The sequence below is a fragment of the Micropterus salmoides genome, unplaced genomic scaffold, assembly GCF_014851395.1.
Source record: "Micropterus salmoides isolate LMB-PRFRI ecotype aquatic unplaced genomic scaffold, ASM1485139v1 Ms_hic_scaffold_1, whole genome shotgun sequence".
Taxonomy (NCBI): Eukaryota; Metazoa; Chordata; class Actinopteri; order Centrarchiformes; family Centrarchidae; genus Micropterus; species Micropterus salmoides.
The window spans coordinates 35,395,405-35,414,988 of NW_024040040.1; the positions used below are offsets into that span (position 1 = coordinate 35,395,405).

Below are 19,584 nucleotides of genomic sequence, written 5' to 3' on the forward strand. Positions count from 1 at the left end.
ACCTCAGATTATAAAATGTATATATGAAGGATTTAAACCCTTGTCATACACACAACATAAAAAAACAAATGCCCCAAATGGCGCAATTACACAGCTATGCTTTGTTGTTCAACTGATTTTATTTCTTTTTCTGTATATCAAAGAAAGCATAATGGAGACCAAACACAAGGCAGGTACAAGTGAGGAGGAAAAAATAAGCTTAATCAAAAAAAAATCTAACAATTCATAACACTGCCACTATTATTGTTTAATATTCATAGGAATACCATACTGTTTTGAGCAGAGGTGGCATTTAAAACCAATAATAATCAAAAACAGTGATGAGTAGTAATGATAAATCGTGTAAGTAGTAGTACAGTTATAATAATAGTGATAATCAAAGTGACAAACATAGGGGGATAAAAAGCAGATCTCCATAAAAACTTATTTAGTTTGGACAGTGCAACACCGTGTCTGTGTGTGTGTGCATGTGTGTAATCCCAGTCTAGAAGTTAAAGCACTCTAGTCTTTGCCTTACACACAAGATACAGTTTTCCAACAGGAGTACAAATTATTACTCATGAAAGGACATTGTTACCCTCCTTGTTTCAAAAACCACACGAAGTGACTCTTAATGTTGTGTTAATGGCTGTGTTAATTTGAAATGTCTGTAGCTTGTGCAAAAATTGTGGACTAGTGCAAGTGTCAAGCCATGGGATGTCCTTTACAGTTTGCATTTACGAACACCTCTCCTGCTCTCTGTCGACCTCAAGATTGCTTTTTGGTTTGTTGAATGACAGAAAGCAAAGGGAGGATTACTTTGGAATATCAGTTATTTTTAATATATTTCTTTACAAAAGTTCATGTTTTAGTTTTGCATTTTGTTAAAACTATCAATAGTAACATTAATATACAACTTAAATTGAAGGAAAACATCTTTAGTATGTTATGTGTCCTTCAACACAGCACCATCTTATTAGCTCTCAGTCAACACTATTCATGTTTCCCAATTTGCTTACTAGATTTGAGTATCTGTTAGCCCCTTAAGGATATTAGTAATACCCAACGTTCTCCCTTGTCATAGTTTCCAGATATGAGATCTCATTTCACAGCACGTACATAACCAGAATTAGGAACTCCGTATCAAAACTGAACAAAACAAGGGGGAGAAAAAAGTATGAGAAAACAGTCCATTTCAAGCCCTGTTCTCTTAATATTTCCAGAGGCTTGGCTTTTGACCTAAATAAAAATCTGTTACACCAGTTTTTAATTGCTTCTACTGTCATTTGTATAAATATTTAAGTAGATAAAATGAGTACTTAACTTTCTTGTCTTATGCACAGTATTCATGGAAAAGAAAACCGGTCTGACCCTCAGTGTCACGTGAGGATGAAAATAATTCACTAACATTACACATGGATCACCTGGGCTTGAATTTATATATGTGGTGGTGTTTCTTCTTAAGGCTGTCATGTTTTTAAACACACCCACAGCTGGTGGAGACATTCCCCCTCCCCGACAGGTTTGAAGAGCTGCATTTCAAAATGAGAAATACACCCTTTGGAAGGAAAGTGAAATCCACAGGATCAAAAGAATTGTTGTAAAAACACGATAGCTGATAATTATAGTCCTTGGCCAAGAGAATGCTGACAACTTTACAGGCAGGATTTGCTATGTTCTAGATACAGAATGACATTCAGATATTTCCCCCAAAGACTGATATAAAAAGGCATTTTGGAACAGAGCTCTTCATTTGTATACCCAGGTCAGCTTCTTGCACAATATTATGCTCACACTTAAAGCATGTTTCATTAGATTAGCAAAAAAACAAACAAATTTATTTTACGTGATTTATATTAAGGCATCCAACATGCATTAATGTATCTTTCCATAAAAAGACACTTGCATTAGAATGCTTAAAAACATTTCAAACAATGTAAAATGTGTCAAAGTGCGGTATGCCAAGATTCTACTTTCCTCAGCCTCTCTCTCTCTTTTTGCCCTGTCTATTTGGATTGTCGTGAAAACTATGAACACGTAAAACGGGGACAATTAAACAGCCCTATTCTCTCTAAAGTACCTCTTAATATCCCAATTGAGTAGACAACACTCTTCAGATCACACCCCTGTAGCAAATAAAAAGGTGACAGTCGATACCAGTTCTTCCTCTCCCAATGATTCAGCCCAGTCGTATTGTATCCAAGCAGTCTTTCGCCCTAGAAGTGAAAGTAGATGGGAGAAAAACAATTCCACAGGAGCAAACTGGGAGTTACTAATGTGAGTATTTCATGTTATAATCCCAAAAAGTGTTTTTCAGGGCCTTTCAGCAAATGGCCACTTCCAAAGAGGAAACACTTTTGCATCAGTGTTTAGGGTGGGACAGTTCAAGCATGGCAAGTTGAGTGTCTTTACAAATTATAGGAAGGTCAATGAAGTAAGGGAATATATAACCACAGGTGTAGGACCAAAACTGTTTGGATAAAGTGTGTGAGGATCGAGGGAGACTTGAGATATCAAACAGCAACTGATTAAGTGTTAAGCAGCATGGAAATTGTCTGCTGTTGCATCGGAATCCAGGTGAATTCTATAGATTAACGGATTTCGAGTCAGTGAGGGTTGAGCGAGGGATGGCAGGTGCAGGGGGAGCCAACTCCAAAAACTAAAGAATATTAGCTTTTGAGGATTAGTGCTCAAATTTGTTTATTAAAATCCGAGGAGCCCAAACGGGTCCAAGAATAGTCAGTGTGCAGACCAATCCTGATCTGAGTCTTTTAACTGTTGCTGGTGGCCGTCGGTGGGGGCGACTCAATAACCATTTCCCCTCCAGAACCAGCGCCAGAACTGGTTACCGGAGTGGAATGAGGGACCTGCGAGCCCGGTGCAACACTACCAGGGCCGCCGTTACCGGTGCCGTTCTTGTTGACGAGCGTTGTCGGCTGTCCAAAGTTAGTGGTTCTCAGGGTTGCCAGATGACGTGGGGAGAAGACGTGGGCCCTCGCTGCAGCCCGGGATTCGAAGGAGATGTTGCAGGCATCACAGCGGCCTGTCAGGGTCTCCTTTGGGACTGGCTGGCCGGCCATCTGGGAAGCTGGAGGTTCACTAACTGTCAGCTGAACAGGTTTGGGTAAGATGGGACGATTGGCTTTGAGAGCGTTGTACTGCAGGTAGCTTCCTGAGCTCATGTCCACCTTCCCACCTGACAGAGGAGACTGGGAATGGGAAAGGTGTGGTAGATAGACAGGACCAGAGAGAGAATAAGTTTAATGTCATTTAAAGTCTAAATTTTGTTACAGGTTTGACCATCTGACTAACCTTCAAGCCCTTTATATAACTGCTATGTGCACAATTTTCAATACTATATTTTTATAGTTTTGGGAACGTTTTTTATAATACACCCGCCCCCCCGACAAAATGCATAATCTATGGTCAAAAATGCTAAATGTAAAAGGAAATGTATTCACATTTAGACATGAATAGATCAGTGGGGGTACTATAGTTTATATTTTTCTGGCAGAGATTTTTATCACAATATGGCACATATATGTATTGTTGCAATAAATCATCAATAAGTTAATTAACCATTATTTGTTAACTATTTAGATAATCTGTTTGAGTCATTATTTAAGAATAAAAAAGTAAAATTTCTCTGATTACAGAATATTTTCTTGTTTCTTCACTCCTCTATGACGGTGCACCAAATATCTTTGGGTTGTGGACAAAACACGACATTTGAGGACGTCGTCTTGGGCTTTGGGAAATACTGATCAACATTTTTCACCATTTTACAGAGCAAACCACTAATAGATTAATTGAGAAAATAATAGACAATATAAATAATGGTTAGTTGCGGCCCTAAATATAGGCAAAATTGTAAATCATGAATTCAAATAATGAACTGTGCTTTTTTTTTTAACTCTTGGAATGTTTAAAACAAACTTTTCTTTTTAAAGGAAATTTGCTTGAAATAATCAATTTTAATTCCATTACATTTAAGAAAACAATACATTTTACAGCAATATGAGAATCAATATATGATATGAAATCGACAAGCACTAGAATAAAAGATGCATAGCAGCAGTATGATAAAGTTTCCTCTTCTCAGTGACCTGCTTTGCTGTGAATTTAATTAGTCTTTCTTTCTGTATATAATGTGATTATGTTCCAAAGAGTTTACTTGCCAGCTTACCATTTTCTCTTGCTGCAGCCTCCAGCGCTTCTCCTTAGCTCTGGTGTTTTGGAACCAGATCTGCACCACCTTGAGCGGCAGGTTGAGCTCCGTTCCAATTGCCTCACACTCCATGGCGTTAGGGTGGGCGCAGGTCTCGTAACAAGACTGCAGAATGGACAATTGTAGGCAAGACAAATGTGTGCGTGGCCTACGGCTGGATGAGTGGGGCAGAAAGCTGCTTTCAGTTGGGCTTGATTTAGCCACGACCGGGGTGGAAGGGCTGGCCACTTTGGCAGAGCTGGGGGTATTTGGGCTGACTGGCGCAATGCTGGGGGTGGGAGGAGGGGGGATGGTACGAGGAGGCGTGTGTGTGGGAAGAGCCAGTTGTTCTCTTGATAGGGTGTTGATCTTAATGGGGACCTTGGGGGTCCAGTAGTTGAGCCCATTCTGTTTTTGTGGCACCACTGTTGTGGCAGGAGGCCTGTTGTTGATGGGAGTTGTAGGCAGCTTGGGCACCATGCGGTTAGTGGTTCCTGGTCCAGGACCCATCTCATCTTCATTGTCTCTCTCCTCATCAGTCTTTTCTTCCTCGCTCTCCTCATCTAGCTTTCGTTTCTGGGCCGGTCGTGGCGCAATTGGAATAGGATCCTTGGGTGGTGATACAAGTACAGGGGTGTTGACTTTGGGTGCAACTTTGACCATAGTGACATTGCTGGTGGTTTCGAGCTTGGTCTTTGGCACTGCTGAAGCACTGCTGCTCAAAGGAGAGGCTGTGGTAGAGGAAACGATCTCCTTGGGCTTGATAGGAACTGGGGTTATTTTCTTGAGAACAGCAGGTTTGCCCAGCTCCTTTACAGGCTCTCTCTCCGTCTTCATGAGGGTACGCACAATTGGAGTAGTCGTGATGCACCCAGTATTATTTGGAGCGGGCTTGTTGGAGAATATGGGTTTGGAAAGAGGCCAGGTAAATTTGATGAGAGGTTTGCCAACCGCTGCCAGAGTCCCGTCACTGATGAATCTGACCTCACCCTTCCGTTCCCTCGCCCTCATGTTCTGGAACCAAATCTGAACAACCTTCTTTGGAAGGTGGACCCACTCTGAAATCTGTTCAAACTCGTGTTTCCCTGGATTTGGGTCTTTGAAATAGCAGCCGTACAGAATGTCAAGTTGTTCAGCTTGTATGATGGTCCTGGAACGCCGCATATCCCGATACCTCTTTCCTTTGGACTTTCTCTGCTGCTGCTCTCTCTCCTTTTCCTTCTCTCGCTCCTTTTCTCGCTCCCTTTCCAACAGTGTGGCATTCATTTTCTCTGCTGCCCTCATATAAATACTAGACTTTGTCATGTTATGGCAGTTGACCAGACTCATACTGCTGTTAGACGAGGGCATGGCGGTAACAGATTCAGGCTTCACCTGGACCACTACCAGGCCTTTAGATGTGGGCCTAAGGCCAAGCCCATCCAACAACTGTCCTTTCTGCGCTGCAATTTTATCAGCCAGAGATGATGAGGAAGAAGCAGATTTGGAGTTGTTTTTCCCCATGCTGAGATCCAGAGCGGACTCACAGTCACCACCGTTGGACAGGTAATGAGACGACTGGTTGTGGGAGGAGAGCGAATGCGAGAGAAGAGAGCTGGAGAAGCGCGTGATAGTTGGCGGGTTAGGAAAGACAGGTACCTTGCTCCCATCTCCAACCAAGGAAGGAGTAAGAGAGAGGACATAGGGGCTAAGGAACTGAGAAGAAAAGGGGGCAAGGGACAGGGGAAGTGAGTGAAGAGTCCCGGCTGGAAGCTCATGGTGGTCCAGGATATGGGACAGTGAAATTGGAGGGTCCCCTTGGGCCTCCAACTCTAGATCCACATCTGGGTCCTGCCTCTCCTTCTTCACCTCCACCTCGTCACGCTCAAAATCCACCTTTTGTTTTTTCCTCTTGGCCCTCTGACCCCCTCCGCCATCCTCATCTTCATACTCATCCTCTGCATCAGAGAGAAACACAGTTGTGGAACGCAAGACCTTTCCTCCAACTGACCCTTTATCACCATGGCCCTCCCACTGTGCTTCGTCCTTAGCAGGGCTCTCAGGACCCTCCCTCAGAGACTCATTCTGACTTTCCTCATCAGACACGATCACAGAGGTGTATACCTCATTTTCTGAGTCAGACGTGAGACAGGAATCTCCCAGACCCTCCCTTACCAAATCTCTCTGTCTGTGTTTCCCTCTTGTACTAGACAAATCTATTGCCTGACTACCTGACGCTTCAGCATCATCCTCACCTTCTGCTATAATCAGGGAGCTTTCTTCGTCGTCATAGTCATTGTCAGAACTTTGGCCATGCCTCGGGAATGCCACCAAGCCTTGCAGGTGTTCTAACTCCGTCGCCCTCTGCTTTGCATGTCGCGCTTGGCTCAACCACCTACGTACCTCGTCCTCAGAAAGCCCCACCTCTCTGCCCAGTGCCTCGCAGTCCTCGTGGGGAGGACTTGCAGCATCGGCCTCACTGCGCGACTCCAAGAACGCCCAGAGAACCTCCGACTGGAACTCCGTCAGCGTTGGAAGGTCTGGATAAAAAGATCTCATTGTATTACAATGCGGTCGGGTTTGGTTGTTAGTTAAGGCGTGTGTACTCGGGCTGGATTTTGGGGTGCCTAAAGAGCCACAAGGGCTGGTGCCTGATTGCGATTTTTGAGGAGTAGAATCAGGGCTAAGTGTAAGATTTAAATTTAAAGGACTGAGGCTTGAATTGCTGGGCACAGATGCAGAAGGCGAGAGGTTCTTTTTGCGGGGGCTCTTCTCTGTGCCTGCTGGGGAGAGATTGAGGCTAGCTGCTTTGTCACCTTCCAGGTCCAACTGATTAGTCGGGCTGTCTCCATCTGTTGTGCTATCTCTGTGTGCCTTCCCATTGTCTTCATTATTCTCAACCTTACTTTCTATATTAGGACACTGAGCAAATTCTTTACTGTCCTCTTCATTAAGTTTCTCTGTAGTCCAGTTATTCCTGTCCTTGATCTGATCTGAGACCTTCTCTTCAACCGTCTCATCACTGCCCTGCCTTTGTTGTTCTCTTTCACACTTTATAGTCTGTTTTTGCTCCTCCAGGCAGGGCTGTATGTTTGTTGGGACTCCTGCAGAGGGCCACTGGTTCTGTAAGCTGGTAAGTCTTTGGGTTAGGAGGGCTTGCTGGGCTGTGTTGAGACCTACGAATGGCACACACTGGGTAAGGAGCTGGCCTTGCTGGTTCTCTTGGTGCTGCTGGGTTTGGGCTTGGAGCCCGTTCAAAATCAAGGGCATGACCATTTGAGGCTGAGGCACGAGCTGAGGCACGGCGGCACCAGGAGGAGCGCCAGCCGCAAATAGCGAGGGGAGGAGGGAGTGCGAGAGGGTGCTGGGACTAGATGTGAGGAGGGTGAGAAAGGCCGAGACCGCCTGAGCTGAGGCCACAGGGGAGGTGAGAAGGGAGGGAGCCACTTGCGAAGTTTGAATCTGCTCTCCATCTTTTGTGTTAGTCACCATCAATGTCCCAGGAGCAGCAGAGTTAGTGGTGGTAACTAACTGACTGGTTCCACTTTCAGCTGTGGTCACTACAGTGTTTGGAGCAGTGGGGGCGCTACCTCCCAAATTAGCAGTGGCAATCGTGCTGTTTGTAGCATGTGCAACAATTCCAGCATTTCTGCTGCGGGACTGGTGCAAGACAGATTTCATATGGCTCTCGAGGGTGATGGCATGATTGTAAGAGACTCGACATACAGCACATTGGTAGGGTTTATTTGATATATATGGCCGAGATAGGACAGGAACTGAGAGTGTCTGGGGATCATTTTCCCCAGTGTGTTTCGCAGAGCCTGTTGTCATCCTTTGAATGTGGGATGCAGAGTTGTAATGAACGCTCAAGGCAGTTCTGCTGGGAAAAGTTTCCAGGCAGGCATTGCATCTGAACGAGCGGGTGTTATTTTCAGCTGGCACACCATTTTTACCAACTGACTTTTCACTAGCATCTGGGATTTCTGCGTTCTCAGTTGCATTTCGCTGTTTGGCTCCTGTGAGTTGTTCCTCTTCTGGCTCTGGCTCCGCTTCAACTGCCTCCTGTTCCATTATTCTCTCTTCCTCCATCTCTTTGTCTCCAAGCGTCTGGGTAGCGTCTGAACTCTCGCTAGACTGGCAGGGGTCTGAACTGACGTCTTCAGAGTGCTTCAGTTGTGAAGATTCAGCATCTGATGAAATCAATACAGATCTTTAACTTTCATGTTCTAGTAAATGGAGTGATACCTGATAAAAGAAGTACACATTTGCATACTGAAACAATTTATTGGACAATATTAACCTTTTTAACCCACGCAATTTATAGTATAAGTATTTCTTTGGTTCCACTTCAAAAACTTACCCAGTTTTAAAATATATAAAAACTTTAGCGCCACAGATCCACATTATACTAATACACATAAGTACATTGGGTTTGGCAACTAATGAAAAGTCAGTATTATACACCCAATCAGTGTTATTATAACAAAGAAAAACATTTATGTGGATCATTGCAGATGTAATGTAAATTTTTTCCAAACTTTTTTTTCATACTCACCTGAAGACGTTTGAGCACCTTTGTCCTCTTGTTCTCCGCTGGCCCCCTGTTTTAGAACAGCCTGTTAAAAGAAAATGAAAGGAGAGCGTCAGCAAAAGTCCCATAGCAAACTTCACTCTGCAACAGCTCCTTTCAGATGAGCCAAATGCTATGCTGCTTTTGAGCGGCACAGCATTTGGGCGTGACACATTGATGTGTGGTTATATTACACATAGCAACCCTCGCTAACCTTTAATTAGCAAATTACCCTAAAGGCATAAATTAAACTGTCTTTGATCAATTCATCCCTGAAATGCCCTCCATTTCTTAACACTTTACATACTAAATTGTCATGGACCCCATTACAAATAGTGTGTGCATTGGGGTGCTTTTTTCAAAGACTATGTTTACTCAGCAAATACTTTCAAAGTGACATCTTTGGTAACTTATTAATCCAAACAATGACACATCCAAACTATCAAAATAAAGAACACTGATACTATAGGGCTGACTTCCAAAAGAGGATTTGAATAAACTAGTCATGAAAACAGAAAAACACCCTCAAGTTTCAATTCAAATTACTAATTTATTAACAGATTATGCAGAATTAAGTGTATAATTTCCATCACTGTGGTTAAACATGAATTTTATTAGGATATGCATTAGCTCATTTCTGTTTAGATGGAAATCGTATTTTGTTCATATGATCTCTGAATAAAAACACATGAAATTAAATGCGCAATTACTTAGGTTATTACCTTGTAATAACCTGTTATTCCCGTATGTTATTAACAAGCATTTACACATGGAATCATCAACGGATTAACATATTTGTTTAACCTTTCTTTTTAAAAAATGGTGCACAAACAAGGAGCTTAATAAAAGGATCCTTTCTCATACACTATTACATATAACAAGAGTGGACAAAACAAACTAATTTTAACAGTAGCGCAGCAGTGAACACTGATTTGGTAAAACTCGTGTTGTTAAGAGCTATTTTAAAATGTTAGTGAAAGTCTACTTGTGACTAATGTTCCTCTTTTCCTTTTGCAAACTTGCCACATCACATAATTTTGTTACCGATGTCCCAGCCACCGACTCTCAGGCCTTTTTCACCTCGACTACCTCAAAAAAAAAATAACGACCACAGTGAAGCAACATCTTAGATGGTCAAAAGAAGAATTTGTATTTACTGCAAAGATACAAGGCATTTGATATTTTGTCCAACCGCTGTATATCAGCCAGCAACACGTGGGCTTACTGACACATGACACATTACTGACATAATTGTGTGAACTCCAGAGATTATGACACTGACAATCTTATGATGTATTCTGGCCACTCTGCCCAGCCATACTTACAATGTCCAGCAGTTTGTCAACGCAAGATGGAAGTACGCTGTGTTGCTCAGTGAGATGTAAAGACAGCAAGGATCTGTCGGTTTGTCCTTTTTGGCACAGGGGACACAGCCACTTTGCCACCCCATTGCTTTCACTGCTCACTGTCTCTCCAGACTCCTCCTAACAACAAAAAAGGATGTTAAAAGAATCCTACTCTTTCTGGGACTATTATTTATCACAAATGTTGTATAGAAGTATTTCATATACCAAAAAAAAAAAAAAAAAAAAAAAAAGGAAAATCTGACGTAAGGAAGGAAGTAATTTTGTGGAAGGGATTTCATGTGACCAAGAGCAAAAGGGGAGCTGCACCCACCAACATAAGAGTATACTGTTATACCTTGTTGGTTACACACCTTAGCTAGATATATTTAACTTTACTATACTAATCCTAAACCAGGTCTTTCAGGTTTCATGCCTGATTTCCTTACAACATTAACCATGTTCTGCAGGGACAATCCCAACGTTTTGTCTGCAATGGTCATATCAAATTACACAATAATGCAACTGTTGACAAATGACACCTTTGTAATGTAAAGGAGTATCCATCTAATGCTTTCAATACGTTTTACACTGCACTGTTGTAAACTTCAAGCGGCTCATAGATAAAAGAGCCATTGTTTCATGCCTCTTTGCATTCAACGTAACTTTCAAGAAACTGATTCAATATTACAGGAAATGTATTTAACGCAGAATATACCGGAGTAACACTCAATGCAAATCATGACATGCGCTTACAATGAGTATATTGCATCTCCAAAACATAATACCCCCCCTCCAGTTTTGACCAATATAAGGAACATGTGGCCAATATATTAAATGCGATCCGAGATCATGCTGCATTTGCTCGACACCCACGATCAAATAACTGTTCTTCTCATGCCTTAATGGAAATCAAAATAGACCACTAACATTAGTCCGGATTTCACCACACAGCTACAAGCATTCATAATCCAAGAGGCGACCAAGACAGCAATTCATACCCATGAGGAGAAATACCAACACAGCTACAGTCCTCACTTCCTCGTCATGCCAATTAGCAAGCTAGCAGGGATATTTGATCAGATAATATTTCGACAAGTCTATATCTGCAAAGTATATCGTGTTTAACGGCCCCTCGTCGCGAGTTCCATAATTAAAAGCAAAGATATAACTAGATTGACGTACGTCTGCTCACAGTGGGCTAATTAATGAGCGGTCTAATTAGCTATGCCGACCAGAGACGAATCAATTAGCTAGCAAGCTAGGTTGAGAAGCCCCCCCGTAACGTCGCATTACAGTCGCGTTTCTGGAAAGGCTGGTTAGCTGTTAGTTTACTGAAAATAATCCTGCAGTGATGGCCAGCCACTTCTCTGAAACTGAAAAAGACAGGGGCAGGCGTCAGCATAATCTCGCTGCTAGCTCTCAGTGAGGGCTGGACGGTCCACTAAATTAATAAACAAGAAGGGGCTGAGCTAATAACAGTCGTGTCACTTTGCTAGCTAGCCTGTTAGCAGGCAGAGATAATTAACCGCTCCTCAAACTGTCTCTCAACTGGCTAGTCTCCACTCCCCTACAAACTCTGCCCGGTCCAGGTGGGAACTGCAGCTCCGATCCGCCGACTGAGTTCACCCAGGAGAGAAAACACACTCACTAGGCTTTATATCCCAAACCTCGGCCTCGAGTTATTTCCTTACCCCTCTGATTGTGGGCTGCCAATCGGGCATCTAGTGTTGCACCGCCCGCCGCCTGCTGCTCAACAGCGCAAATTGAGGCCTAGCCGGACTAAAGCCATTTAATTAATGAACGTGGGCTCCGCTTGCAGATGTGTTAGAAAACACTCGCACCCCCTCCTCCCTGCCGTCCAGCAGACCCCGTTTTGACGCGTCCTAGCGCCCAAATCCATACCTTAAACACTTACGGTGCAACACATGGCCATTTAACCTATCATTTTAAAAGCTTCGAGCCGTAATTGGCGAAAGAATTAAACGCTAAAAAAGCTACTTGGAGGGAGTACGTGCGCCGCGGTCGCTTCGACGATGGGGGTGGTGTAGGGAGAGCAGGCGAAAAGAGGCGAGAGAGGCAGAAAAAAGTTTGGGATTTAATGTTGGATTTCTATAAGGGATCGGATTAGTATGGGTCACAATCCGTCGTATGCTCGATCTTCTACCGGTCGCAGGCCACTCTCCCCGCTTAAATCAGCACAATTAACCGATCGCGAATGACGTTTAATTAAGTTCAGAGCAATTAGCTAATGCGTTTTTTACCTGCATGGTCGCCGCTCCAGCACGCACACACACACACGCTTCCTCCGTGGCTCCTCAGAAGTGAAAAGTTTTCTTGCCTGCCCTCCCTCTCTCTCTCTCTCTCTCTCTCTCTCTCTCTCTCTCTGTCTGTGTCTCTCTCTCTCTCTCTCCTATTCTCCCCCTCCCTTCATTCGCCCTATCCCTCTCTCCTTCCCCTCTTCCCTCTAGTAAACAGACCACAGCTCCCCCCAAGGCTGATTGCTGACATTCAGTAGGGACAGACACGGCTATCAAATCCCTTATGTAACCCCCGAAGATAGGAGATATTATTAATGTATGCTGAAACGCAGATTACTTATTGAGCAATAAAGATAAGAGCAGAGAAAAATGCACGACAGATAATTTTCCAAAAAAAAAAAAGTATGCCGATGCCTAGATTACATGTAATCCCCCGTTAATAGAAAACCCTTCCTCGTTCTCACATTAAAAGGTGAATAAAAAATGAGTCCCCATTCTGCCAACCAGGGTTGTCGCAAAGAGTGTGACGAGTTAATTAAGGCTGGCTGAATAATGGAGATGTGACCGCGAAGGCTCCGCTCAGCACCACCCGCACGAATTATGACATGTTTTCAATCAAATGATAGGTGTGGCGCACTATCAACAGTCGAGTATGTGGAATAAATATTTATGAAGCAGAGGGGATTAAAATTGCACCATCTGTATGCCCCTGCGTTACTGGGACAGGAAGTGATGTTCCTGAACACACTGATAGGTGTCTCTAATTGCGCCTGTGCAAAATAAACTCCGCTGACGTGTAGGGGCTGCCCGGGTTGACCTGTCGTTCAATTCTTGATGCCGAATTATCTGGATTTAAGGACTTGACTCGTGAAGGTGTGTGGGAATGCAGTCCGCTACGTGTGTGTTGGTTTTTAAAACTCTGTGGTTCATTTAGGTGATTTTGACTTGTAGTTCATTTAGGACTGCAGCAGCTGCTTGGGCTGAATGAGCCTGATTATAATTGCAGGTGCGACTACGGGAGCTACTGCCGTATTACTTTATAATAATATAGTTGACATAATAGCAGTTCAGCTTGGTGCTTTTATTGACAGTTTACTATCGTGCATGAAACAGAATAGCTATGAAATGTATGCTACAAAACGCAAAGCCAACCAAGCTAATCATTGGAGAACTGTGAGAAAAACGTTAAATGCAGTGGTGGGAGAAGTAAGCACACAGTTTACTGAAGTAATATTACAATATAAAAATACTATTTTACAAGAAGAAATCATGCAGTAAAAAATGTCTTCTGCAGAGGTACAGAAGGTTTTATGTATGTATATCTTAATATGTAACGTTAGAGGAACCAGTAAGCTGTTAAATAAATCTAACTTAAGTAAAGCAATATTTCCCTGAAAGATAGTCGTTCAAAAAAAAAAAGTATCATAAAATGGTGTAGTCAAGTAAAGTAGTACTTAGCAGTACTAAGTTACCACCATTAGGTATTGTAGACTATATTCAAAAGGTTTATGAAGAGCTATTAACTTTCAGCCTAGATCTTGTGGTGCCAGAAAGTTAGTGTTGGCGCTAAAATAGACAGGTATGACAAAAGCCTTTTTACAAATGAAAAAAACTTACACCTGCCTATTCGGTCACTTAAGGTTAATACCAGTCTTAAAGCAGGATAAAGTGAATTTAGCTTTTTGTAACTTGTTTATTTTGCTGCATTTCAGATGAGTGTGGAAGTGGAAAGAAAATTTTTCTGTAGTGCTGACATTCTGAAAACACTGGAGGAGATCGGGGGTACGTGTTTAATTTGTATACAACACATTTACGCATGGTTAAATTTAGAATAGAGGCATTTTACTGATGCCGTGACCCACAATGACTTGCAAATGGTCACTGAAGGACTTTTACAACATTTAATGACACTAATTGCTGTGGTTTACTCTGTAACTGTAGTGACACTGGCCATCTGTCTCGTGTTAATAATGAAGTTTAATTATCTGTATCAACCTTGTTGGTGTTTTTATATTTATTTATCCATTTTGGAAATCATCTCTCTCTCTTCCTCCCACTTCTTTTACCCAGCAGTGTGTGTTGGTCAGCTGCAGTTTCGTGACCAGTACTTTGACACCCCCAAGTTTGACCTGACTTTGAGAGACGTGTGGCTGCGTAAACGTAAAGGATGCTGGGAGCTCAAGTGCCCAGCGACAGTCAACGTGACAGAAGGGACTGGTGGAGAACGATCTAAAGCTCAGGCAGCGCTGTGTACTCGCTACAAGGAGATAACCAATCTGCCTGAAATCCAGCTGAGAGTGAAAGAGGTCATAAAAGACATTTGTGCTGACAGAGAGACAAACTCTTCACAGGAGGATGAATCTTGGCTGAGCAAAATGAATCTGGTATGCTTTGCAGAGTTCACAACAGTGCGGCGGTCCTTCACTTTAGAGGAGGAAGGGGTGCAGATAGATCTCGACCAAGCTGACTTTGGCTACCATGTGGGAGAGATAGAGGTCCTCGTTCCGGAGGGAGGAGATGTGCAGTCTGCCTTGGAGAAGATTGAAAGAACGGCTCGAAAGCTGGGTGAGCTCAAAGCTGTCAAACTGCCCAGTCCGTTATATAAATATAACATATTCACTATCACGTATTGTATTCATCAAGTAGGTTATCAATTAGCCATGCTGTGACCTACTGTCCTTTTAAAGTCAGAAATCTTTGTTCTTCTTCTTTATAGGTCTGACTGGAGATCAGCGAGTAGAAGGAAAAATGACTGTTTACCTTAAAATGAATCACCCAGAGCACTATGCAAAACTACTGAGTGAACATGTTTTGTAAGACATACGTGATCTGTTACTGTCGCAGCGAAATAGTATGTATTCTATCTGTAAAATAGGTTATTATTTATTACAAAGCCTCATTTTATGAAAATGTTAAAACTTGAACTTACTTATGCTCACTGTAGTCACTTGTTGACCGAGTCCTAGATGTCTCAAGACACTTCCTGAATTTAAAACCTGTAAATTTACACGCAGGATGCTAAATGGCTTTTGTCCACCTGTCCTGTGCACCATATGCAATAGTTGTTTTTTTATGGCTGTAATATGCAGAGGGTGAGAGGAACTGGGAACAATGGAAATAAAAGGGGGTGCCATAACTGTCGTTTAACCGTTAATGCTGATTGTTTTCTACTGTGTTGTATTTAAAATACAGATGATTAGCCATATTAGACACTCGCAGGGGAAGAGCTGGTGGACAGTCAGGAGGTCTTAAGTGTCTGCCTGTCTGTATTCCTGTCAGAAGCTACTGCTTTTTATGCTGAAATCACGAGCTGGATGGTTCTTGAACAGGTGAGTTAGGCGTGCAAACATGGCTGCCGCATCATCAAGCCTCCTGCGTGATCCGCGAGGGGAAACTCAATGTTTTCACTCTGTTAGTATTTTTTACACACAGGTCCGAAGGACACACACATGCACACAAACAGGACCCATAGCAACGCATGGAGAGATGTCAGAGTGAGGGGGCTGCCGCTCAGTGCGGCGCCCCGAGCAGTTAGGGGTTCAGTGGCTTGCTCAAGGCCTCCTTCGGCAGTGCCCAAGAGGTGAACTTCATGTGCATGTAAAGGCAGGTGACCCAAAACATTTGGCAATATAGTGTATCTAGCGAGCGATGCAGAAATAAATAATGCATCATCTTGTGTTTCTAAAGTTAACCAAAGTGGTTTCATCACAGTGTTCTCTCTCCTACTTAATGTCTGCATGGTTATGGCGGTCTCATCCATATTACTTAACAAGAGCTAAATGACACTGTCTGCCCTCAAATACAGAAAATGAGTTTTCTGTACAACAAAACAACACAACAAAGCATCTAGTTCTAATGGCAGAATAATCTTGTTAAATTGACCAAACTTTTTTACATAACCATTTTCTGATTATTATGAGATATATGTTGCCACTGGTATATTGCAGAAGTAGATGAGCGGAAGCTCTATGTTAACTGATCAAGTCTCTGTTTTGCAGCACACTCTTGTAAGGCAAGACACATTAAATTGTAATCAGTATGCAGACCGTGCAGGCATTAGTTTACTCTGCAATGTACAGCACACGTTCTCCTTCCAACATTCCTGCAATATTATGGTGACTACAATACTTGATTCCTCAGAGGCTTGTAAGAAAATACGAGTTACCACAGTCACGCATCGGGCATCAACTTCAATTTCAGACCAATCAGTCAGAGGTGATGGAGGAGGTTTGTGAGAGGTTGAAATTAGCCCTCCGATGGATTGTTCTGCTGGTGTTGTCTCTGCTGTACCGACACCAGCACCTGTTGCAGCTTTGTCCAGACACCTGTGATCCAAAAACACAATAAGATATTATGCAATGTAGAAGAATGTGATACATGGGTGAGCATTTTCACACAGAGAGCAATCATGAGTAGTGTGAGGGACACGCACACCCAGGCTTCGCTCTGACAGCTCGGTCCCCACAGTCCTGGTCCTGATCGCAGGAAGACTACACTGGAGGCCAATGTCATGCACGACCACTGAGTTACACTGACAGGAAGCATCTGCTCTTTTAAACCATAACGCATCTGCCCCCTTCATCAAAGACAAAAACAAAACAATATGGTAGTTAGTTTTGATTTGTTGAAGTTGCATGGATGGATGCAATTAAAATATACCAAGAAAATATTTTAACAATTTGTTAATCTCGTGTTGACCTTAATGCCAAGTCCATGTTTACCTATTTAACCTCCATTTACTTCAGTTTTGTTTATGTATAATCTAGTAGTTCTTAAACGTTTTTTACATTAAGGACTCCTAAACTGACAGAAATTACACCACAGACTCCCATTTGTCTAGATTTTGTCCTAGGGGGCCCCATCTGATAGAATTTTTGCTTTAAGATGTTTTAAGTGTATAAAACCTCATGACCAAAACAGTCATGCATTCTGTTATTGTTATTGGGGATCCCAGACCCCACTTCGAGAACCACTGGTATTACGCACACAGCATGTCTGATTTCGAAAGCAATACAGTGCAGCCTTCATATAAAACATTTACTACATAATCTGTCTACATATTATTAATGTAGATGTTTTCTTGGCATTTGAAAAGAAAAGAAGAGTTTTTTCTAAATATGTGTATTTATTGTATACACAACCAGATCTATGGGTTAGGTTTAGGGTTCAATATGCCTTGTTGTTGTTGTTGTTGTTGTTGTTGTTGTTGTTGTTGTTTTAAGCAACTTTATTTGGTAAACATTTAAAGCCAGGAGTAAACAACAAGACACATTTGACACACTGCCTATAACAAATAGGTAATTAAAAATGAACAGAAAAAAAGATTAAAGATAAAAATGGCAACAGACAATAAAAAGTTCACAATTATTCAAAGATTGGCCTTGTTGCAGGAGCGTGTTTTAATACCGACACGTCACAACCAACGCGCTTGCGTCAGCGCTACGTCCTAAGCGCCCGCACGCCACAGCTTAACGTTACTTTAAAACAATAACTTACCAGAAGCAAGCAATTGCAACGAAGGTGTTCACATTCAAACCACCACCAAAAGCTCGGTGGCTTTACGTCGCTCAGCTATGCACCGAGCGTTAAATACACACCAGCTAACTTAGCTGTTGCTAACAGTTTAAAAAGCCACTTCAGGCAGTTGCTGGGAGAAACTTCTGACACTCACAAACCACGTTTAGTTCCCGGGAAAATGGCCATGGACCTTTAAAAGAAATTCACAAAACAGTCCTTATTAAAATGTGCGCTGCAAATACGGATTCATACTCCGTTTGACGGTCTGCTTGAGCGTCGTATGTAAAAAAATCCATCCATTTCTGTTTCAGCACAGGGTCCCTTGGCAGACAGTGGATAGAAAGTAGACTACATTTAATGTGTACTCGAAGTTTCAAATTTCCACACTGACACTTGTGTAATGTGCATTTAGCCTACAGTGTTTTTGTATTTAACATGATTGGTTTCACGTAAAGCCACCGAGCTTTCCTCTCGTGGTGATTGATGTCACAAATATCTGCATGCCGGCATTCCCATCTGATTTCTATTATATAACTATCTGTTATGGCAGGTTTATCAGTCTACATCTGTGTTATAACACTAATCAAGAAAATGTAAGGATATATGGAGAGGGTTTTAAAAGATGTAGTGAGCTATGATGGTTGTTATTCAACCTTTATTTAACCAAGGGTGTATAGAAATCCTCAGTGACAAAGGGAGAAGACCCATTGAGAATTGTTGGAGCCACCGTCCATTAACATTATTCAAAACTACCATTGAGAACAGAAAAGTTTTAGAAGAAAACCAAACAGCATTAATACAATAATGGTAGCTTTTTCTCAATGTCAGCTGGGCTGGATTAACCCACTATGGGTGCCAGGGGCTTTTGGGCACAGACCTCCTGTTCCTGCTCTCTGTGGGTTCCTTATAAAACCCTCATCTAAAAATACCCACTGCAGAATACACATGACAACATTATAATACAGAGAAACACAACAAACTGCCTTACACATGCTCACTGTATATTCATTGTTTTTTGTATTTAAAACCCCTCATATTTAATAAATAATGCGCACCATATGCAGACACTATCACATTTGACTCAGGGCCCCTCTGCAAGTTGGAGCCAGGATGAGGTAATAGTAATGCATGATGAAGCCATTCACGTTTCAGTTGTTATGCTGTGGCGTGGCATGTTCCAAAATTTGGAGAGCAAAATGTGCAATTATTTAAGTCGTTACAAACAAAATGCACACAGTCAATGGGGGCCCTGGCATGTCAGAGGAACTGGGGCTGATGAGATCGTTTCGTAGGAGCTAAATAAATGAAGTCTATGTCAAACATGCAGTAAGACATTATGGCCCCCGGTCCTACCAAGCGCAACCCCCCACAAACACAATCCATGAATGAATCATGATGGCCTCTTAGTTGTGACAGGAGGACTTTGCTTTGCTCCCCCCCCCCACACACACACACCGCCTTAAACTTTAAAACTGGTTAAGAAAATTTGGCTTGGCATCCTAGCTGTCCATATTTTGATCTGCCTTGAATTAGTTTTTATTGTGTTTTTTTTTAGTTTGTTTTTTTTATCAGGGACCATGTACACACACACATATAATACATGTATAGTTGCTACAAATACAATATATATTTCAGTTAAATTCTGCTCAGTAGTACAGTTTGCAGGAGCGACGGCGGTGCGAGTCACGTGACGGTGAAAGGGCAGGGGCACGCGTAGGGTTTTTTCAC

The 19,584-nt window shown here is 42.4% G+C and overlaps 2 protein-coding genes across 9 annotated transcripts; one reads left to right on the forward strand and one right to left on the reverse strand.

Annotated features, from left to right (window-relative positions):
- Positions 1–99: 99 nt before the first annotated feature.
- Positions 100–16,866, reverse strand: zfhx2 (zinc finger homeobox 2). 3 transcript variants are annotated; one of them, XM_038725310.1, is made up of 6 exons: positions 16,772–16,866; positions 16,505–16,664; positions 10,061–10,219; positions 8,721–8,781; positions 4,166–8,355; positions 100–3,188 (listed from the first exon to the last, which is right to left on the reverse strand). In XM_038725310.1, the coding sequence occupies exons 1-6, from the start codon at positions 16,849–16,851 to the stop codon at positions 2,751–2,753; spliced, it is 5,088 nt and encodes a 1,695-aa protein (XP_038581238.1). In that variant the 5' UTR covers positions 16,852–16,866; the 3' UTR covers positions 100–2,750. The 3 variants fall into 3 exon arrangements, with proteins under 3 accessions (XP_038581238.1, XP_038581248.1, XP_038581240.1); XM_038725320.1 differs by lacking the exons at positions 16,505–16,664; positions 16,772–16,866 and adding an exon at positions 12,343–12,497; XM_038725312.1 differs by lacking the exons at positions 16,505–16,664; positions 16,772–16,866 and adding an exon at positions 11,773–12,207.
- Positions 13,078–15,490, forward strand: thtpa (thiamine triphosphatase). 6 transcript variants are annotated; one of them, XM_038725346.1, is made up of 4 exons: positions 13,078–13,212; positions 14,052–14,121; positions 14,410–14,904; positions 15,056–15,490. In XM_038725346.1, exons 2-4 carry the CDS (start codon positions 14,052–14,054, stop codon positions 15,154–15,156), a joined length of 666 nt encoding a protein of 221 aa, XP_038581274.1. In that variant the 5' UTR covers positions 13,078–13,212; the 3' UTR covers positions 15,157–15,490. The 6 variants fall into 6 exon arrangements, with proteins under 6 accessions (XP_038581274.1, XP_038581280.1, XP_038581278.1 ...); XM_038725352.1 differs by having other exon boundaries at positions 14,413–14,904; XM_038725350.1 differs by lacking the exon at positions 13,078–13,212 and adding an exon at positions 13,327–13,345.
- Positions 16,867–19,584: the final 2,718 nt, after the last annotated feature.